The sequence below is a fragment of the Pongo pygmaeus genome, chromosome 17 (assembly GCF_028885625.2).
Source record: "Pongo pygmaeus isolate AG05252 chromosome 17, NHGRI_mPonPyg2-v2.0_pri, whole genome shotgun sequence".
In the NCBI taxonomy this organism is placed as follows: domain Eukaryota; kingdom Metazoa; phylum Chordata; class Mammalia; order Primates; family Hominidae; genus Pongo; species Pongo pygmaeus.
In genome coordinates this window covers 75286731-75294015 of record NC_072390.2, presented here as the reverse complement: position 1 = coordinate 75294015, position 7285 = coordinate 75286731, and the positions used below count along the sequence as shown (strand labels likewise).

Here is a 7285-nt window from a genome sequence, read left to right as displayed (position 1 = left end):
ATTCCTAGCAGCATAATTCATGATAGCCAAAACTGGAAACAACCCAAATGTTCCTCAACTGATGAATAAATTTAAAAATATAACGTATACAGCCAGGTGCAGTGGCTCATGCCTGTAATCCCAGCACTTTGGGAGGCCAAGGAAGGCGGATCATGAGGTCAGGAGATCGAGACCACAGTGAAACCCCGTCTCTACTAAAAATACAAAAAATTAGCAAGGCGTGGTGGCGGGCGCCTGTAGTCCCAGCTACTTGGGAGGCTGAGGCAGGAGAATGGCGTGAACCCAGGAGGCGGAGCTTGCAGTGAGCTGAAATTGCACCACTGCACTCCAGCCTGGGTGACAGAGTGAGACACTGTCTCAAAAAAAAAAAAAAAAAATATATATATATATATATATATATACACACACACACACACATATATAAAAAGGTATACATACAATGGAATATTATTCAGCCATAAAAACAAATCAAAACTGGGCACAGTGGCTCATGCCTGTAATCTCAGCACTTGGAGAAACCGAGATGGGAATATCGTTTGAGCCCAAGAGTTTGAGACCAGCCTGGACAACATAATGAGATTCAATCTCTACAGAATTTTTTTTAAAAGCTAGCTGGGTGTGGAGGTACACTTAGTTCCAGCTACTCAGGAGGCTGAAGTAGGAGGATCACTTGAACCTAGTGAGCCATGATCATGCCACTGCACTGCAGCCTGGGTGACAGAGCAAGATCCTGTTTCAATTTTTTACAAATCAAATTCTGATTCACATTATAGTGTAAGCAAACCTTGAAAATATTATGCTACATGAAAACAGTGAGCCACAAAAGGCCACATATTGCATTATTTCAATCATATAAAATGTCCAAAATAGGCACATTTATAGAGACAGAAAGTAGATTAGCAGTTTCTAGAGAATAAGGAAAGGGTAAAATGGGGAGCAACTGCTAATGGGATAATGAAAATGTTTTAGAAATAGAAAGTGATGATTATGGCACAACTCTGTGAATATATTCCCCAAAAAATCCATTTAATTACTAAAGAGGTGATTTTTTTTGGTATGTGAATTATATGTCAATTTTTAAAAAGAGAAAAAATAAGGCAAGAGGAAGGTAAGATTATTTCCAGCTCATGATGTTCAGGAAACCCCATTCCAGCATTTTACAATATACAGATGATTAGGCATTCAGAAATGCAGGGGAAGGGAGTTGGAGGTGTGAGTTCTGCTCTGTGCAATCATTCAAGAGACAGGCTCCTTTCATGATATGGTCCTGCCACCTGTAACGTGAGATTTCAAAGATGCTCTATAGTTATCTACTTATAGACAGGAGAGGAAACTTGTGTAAAATTATGAAAGAGCTCATGCGATGAGCCTCACTGTCAACATGTCATTAGCTAGAATTTAGTGATAAGGTCCTACCCAATTCCAAAGGTGGATGGAAGATGTTAATTTAGCTCAATGCTCAGGAACAATACTTAGTATTGTCTCTGTCACAAAAGGAAAGAGGATACATTCCCAACCTAAGTAATTGAGATTCAGAATTAACCCTGAAATAAGCAGCTACAAACTATAGAGCACTAAAACCAAAAATAATCATAGAAGAAAAGAATATACAAAATTTCATATAATCTGTTGTTCAATTAATTTGGAAAGTAACTTTGCTGCGATCTTTCAAACCACCTTAAGCAAAATATTCAGAAACTTCAATAAATGACTAGTATCACCAGTCTTGGCTTGGTAAGTAAAGTTACTAAGGTATTTGTCGGTTCAACTTACAAAGCAATAAACTATGGAGGTTTGAAAAAAGGTGCTTAAAAAAAAAAAACAAAATGCAGCTTATTATTTTCCTGAGTTCAGAGTAAGCATAGTTACATTACTACCATATGAGTTTAAAATATTGCAAATAAAAAGCACCTTTTTTCAGCTATAACACAAACTCTTCGATAGAGAAATATGGGATATTAGTGCATTAAAATCAACCCATTTTGAACCCATTCATAATTTATAGCTACCTACATAGTTCTTCCGGCCATACCATGTCTATCTGTATCATTAAATATCCTGTTTTTCAGGTATTTAAAATTGAAGCACTACTGGCTGGGTTCTTAATAAAAACAAAAAATTAAGAGGGTAAATAAATTCAGTATCCTAGCTAAAAAGCAGAGTATCTGTTTCAGGAACATAGGACAGTATGCTTTCCATTTCATTTTACACACACACACACACACACACACACACACACGATGTCTTTTACATAAGAATGAACCTAGCTGCCTCCAGATAGGTTGTTTTATGGCTGCCTCAAGATAGCTTGTTTTGATATCACAGAATGGCCTCTAGGGATCAAGTTGTTTCCCTTGAAAACTTAACAAGGGAAATTCAGTCTCTCTTATCCGGCTTGCTTCTCGACTTCAGACTTCAGGAGCTTCTGCATCTAAATCTGTGTCACCCTGCAATTTGTGTCTCTGAAACATAATCCTGTCTCACAGACTCCCATTGCATTGGGATTGGTCAGAAGGAAGCAGAGGAGGAGCCACTGTGAACATGTTTTTTTTCTCTCCACACATCATAAAAAATCAGCAGCTGGTGCCTACAGCCCCTAACACTCAAAGCAATGCTCAGGCTGGAAACAGAAGCTTCCGAGAGGCAGCCGATGTGAGCATGTGCGCACAGATTCGTCTCCCAATGGCATGGCAGCTTCTAGGAAAATTATTTTGAACAGACTTGAATGCATAAGATTAAAGTTAAAGCAGAAGTGAGAACAAAAAAGCAAAGAGCAGACTCTTTCAACTGAGAATATTTTGAAGCCCAAGATTTTAATGTGATGATGATCAGAGTCGTACCTAAAAGAGAATAAAAACTCCATGTCAAGCTCTGGACTTGTGACATTTACTCACAGCAGGCATGGCAATTTTAGCCTCACAACTTTCAGACAGATAAAGACTTGGAGGAAATAACTGAGACGAATCCCTCACCCAGGAGGTTAAATCAATTCAGGGGGACACTGGAATTCTCCTGCCAGCATGGTGAACTCCACCCACCGTGGGATGCACACTTCTCTGCACCTCTGGAACCGCAGCAGTTACAGACTGCACAGCAATGCCAGTGAGTCCCTTGGAAAAGGCTACTCTGATGGAGGGTGCTACGAGCAACTTTTTGTCTCTCCTGAGGTGTTTGTGACTCTGGGTGTCATCAGCTTGTTGGAGAATATCTTAGTGATTGTGGCAATAGCCAAGAACAAGAATCTGCATTCACCCATGTACTTTTTCATCTGCAGCCTGGCTGTGGCTGATATGCTGGTGAGCGTTTCAAATGGATCAGAAACCATTGTCATCACCCTATTAAACAGTACAGATACGGATGCACAGAGTTTCACAGTGAATATTGATAATGTCATTGACTCGGTGATCTGTAGCTCCTTGCTTGCATCCATTTGCAGCCTGCTTTCAATTGCAGTGGACAGGTACTTTACTATCTTCTATGCTCTCCAGTACCATAACATTATGACAGTTAAGCGGGTTGGGATCATCATAAGTTGTATCTGGGCAGCTTGCACGGTTTCAGGTGTTTTGTTCATCATTTACTCAGATAGTAGTGCTGTCATCATCTGCCTCATCACCATGTTCTTCACCATGCTGGCTCTCATGGCTTCTCTCTATGTCCACATGTTCCTGATGGCCAGGCTTCACATTAAGAGGATTGCTGTCCTCCCTGGCACTGGTGCCATCCGCCAAGGTGCCAATATGAAGGGAGCGATTACCTTGACCATCCTGATTGGCGTCTTTGTTGTCTGCTGGGCCCCATTCTTCCTCCACTTAATATTCTACATTTCTTGTCCTCAGAATCCATATTGTGTGTGTTTCATGTCTCACTTTAACTTGTATCTCATACTGATCATGTGTAATTCAATCATCGATCCTCTGATTTATGCACTCCGGAGTCAAGAACTGAGGAAAACCTTCAAAGAGATCATCTGTTGCTATCCCCTGGGAGGCCTTTGTGACTTGTCTAGCAGATATTAAATGGGGACAGAGCACGCAATATAGGAACATGCATAAGAGACTTTTTCACTCTTACCCTACCTGAATATTGTACTTCTGCAACAGCTTTCTCTTCTGTGTAGGGTACTGTTTGAGAATATCCATTGTGTAAATTTAAGCCTATGATTTTTAATGACAAAAAATGCCCAGTCTCTGTATTGTTTCCAATGTCATGCTACTTTTTGGCCATAAAATATGAATCTATGTTATAGGTTGTAGGCACTATGGATTTACAAAAAGAAAAGTCCTTATTAAAAGCTTAACAATGTCTCTTTCGTGTTATTCATAAGCATTGGACACTTTGCGTGCTTTCGTAACATAGAAATCAGAGCCTCATTAAACATATTCTAATAAATGCTTTATTATATTATACTATCCACCATTGAAATGTAGAGAGTTCATTCTAGCAGTTAAGGGAAAATATTTAAAGAACAGATGCATAATTATTTTAAAAAATATCATCACTGAAATTTCAAGTAATTTAATTAAAGGTTTGTTCATCCTCCCTGTGTAGAAGTAGAAATGAAGCTCCTCTAGAGAGAAAAACAGGTGCTGAAAAAAGAGAGATACTGAGTTAGAAAACTATGTGTACTTCTCAGACATAGAAAGATTCATCTCCCTTAGCAAATAGCCTGATATTTCACACAGGCAATTCGGTTTGGGGTGGGTGGGAAAAGGCAGCTATGGGGATGAAAGTGTCCTGGAAAACCTAAGTTGCCATGTCAAGCTAAATTTCCTGTTACCAAATTATCTCTAAACAATATTAATAAAACAGAGAATGGGGATTTATGCCCCCTTTAAACAAGGATTCAGGGTCTGCTGAAGTGTCCAGAAAAGGTAATATTGTACTGAGAGATTTAGCTTCCTGTTTCTAGAGAAGTACAGGACTGACATTGAATTCTTTCTCAATTCACATGAAAATGACTTGCTGTTTACTTATTGGTGATTTTTTGAACTGGAGTACAAATGTTGATTATCAAGGATTTTAAACTTCAAAACCAAATTCATAGCACAAGTGTTTTCTGGCAATATTTGTAAATATCTAAAATAAAGGTACCTGTGATGCTGGTACATTTTAAGCAGGAAGGGAGGCACCTACCAAACCCCACAGGATGTCATGCAATAAACTAGCCTTCCACAGCCACTTCTTAAAGAGTAAAATGTTTTGCTCCAAAATAATCCTACAGATTTGGCCACTGAGCAATCAAATTTGTACTGTACTTTCTAAACTGTGTGTAATTTAAAATAAAGCAAAAGAATATATTAGGTTGAGGATTACCAGTAAACTATCTTACGATTAACAGGGTCTTCAAATGCTCATGGGCAGAGGTCATATGCAAAGGTACTCCTTAACTCAAATCTAAATGTTTTACACTGATAATAAGACCCAAGAAACACTTTCAACATTCATGTGAAAACACTACCTTAAAGGATGATAGTGAAGTTAAAGTTTACACATAAGAAGTGGTACTAAAGCTGAAATTTTAATTCCACTGCAATTCCTCTATTTTGAAGCAAAAGTGAATGTGAGGATTTAAATATACACTAATCTAACAATCATAGTCTATAGCAGTAAAGGGACACAGTTATGTTTTTGTCATTGCTACGTTTCCTGTCCATTCTTTCATTTCATGAATCTGAAAAATCCCAGGAACTAGATATATGAAAAAGAGAGCTATGAGCACACCCCATCTTCTGTGGTGGCTGCCCTTCCCAGTTTATCCTATTTCTCCTCCAAGTGTCATCTCAGATGCTCAGAAGGAAATCCTGGCTCCTCCTTCTTCAGATTCATACCTTCTCCTGGAGTGGTTTACAGTGTTAGGGTGTATATAATTCATGTACGAGCCATATAACACCACCCTCCCCTATATGCCTATGGTACCATATTGGACTTTAGCTCCTTTAAGTGCAGAGACTGTCTCTTACTCAGTTTTTCTATTCTCCAAATCTTCCTCTATTCCAGTTACTTCCTTTTGTTCAAGTAAAATCAAGATTCCCTCAGAGGCCAGGCCTTACCCAAGCCACCTCTAAGCTCTATTCCACATCCAGGGAGATTTGGAGCCCCACCAGCTCTAGTTGGATTGTTATTGGATCAATTGGGGAAGTGTTATGGCTTAAAACTGTAGGCTTAAGCAAGTATATTTAGTATGAATACAGGAGGGAGCAGAGAGTGAGAGTGGGGCTGGAGATTTGGAGGAAACAAGCTTGAAGTACACGAAATGAAGAAACTGTAGTGACCATGGCTGCTAGAGCAGATGCAGAGAAAGTGGTTATTCCAAGTAGGTAATTTTAAGTACATTAGGAGCAAAGAACTGAAATTCACAGAATTGTATGAGAACATTCCCCTCAAGGAAAGGGGATTCTATTTCTGCTCCATTCACCTTACATCTAATAAAAACATGTCATCACGACTTCAGACCTTATCCAACCATAATATTCAGATTCCTGTTTGGAATCCCCAATTCCATATTGCAGTCTCACTTTCCTTGCTGTTTTATTTTTGTGCATTCTGTCTCTTCTGTTAGCATGTGAGCCCCTTAAAGACAAGCCTTATGCTCATATTTTTATTGCCACAGAGCATAGCATATTTCATATCTAACATATTAGAGAGACTAAAAAAATCTAGAGAGAGAGAAAATATTCTTGACTTCTGAAAGTGGTTTCCCATTTAGTCTCACCTTGAGCATTCTTGATGCTGCAACTATTTCAGTGGTGGCAATGATGACAGATCGGGGCAGAACTTTCTTCTGGAGCAGCTGCCTAGCCATCATTGTCTCGCCCTACCTTAAGTGTCTTCAGGGAAGGACAACAGAAGCCATGGTGGTCACTGGGGAAACAAGTGGGTCAGGCATTGGTTGCACACAGAAATATGGTAAAGGCAACCTCTAGCCACCCTTCTGAAAATCCATGATCAATAAATAGAGATGTGGAATCACAGCATGAAGGAAGTAATAAGGGAATGTCTGTCCCATCAGATTATCTTGGTTTTACTACAGACAGTAGAAGTAATTAATCATTGTTTAAGCCATATTAAGATTGATTTGTCCAGTTATGGTCTTAGGAGTTAGAGCTAACTGTAGCTAAGGACACTGGCATATCTAAATCTTAGCACAAATGAGAATTATTCTTCAACATGCAGTGTCCGTTAGGGAGAAATACATATGAATTATGCTAAATGGAAAGCATGGTACCATCCTATGTCTGGGACATTCCATCCCCACCCCAGTGAAGTATCTCCAAGGAAACTG

General features: G+C 39.1%; 1 protein-coding gene across 1 annotated transcript; it reads left to right on the top strand.

Annotated features, from left to right (window-relative positions):
* The first annotated feature begins 2598 nt into the window (after positions 1-2598).
* Positions 2599-4307, top strand: MC4R (melanocortin 4 receptor). Its single transcript, XM_054461165.1, has one exon. It carries the CDS (start codon positions 3021-3023, stop codon positions 4017-4019), a length of 999 nt encoding a protein of 332 aa, XP_054317140.1. The 5' UTR covers positions 2599-3020; the 3' UTR covers positions 4020-4307.
* Positions 4308-7285: the final 2978 nt, after the last annotated feature.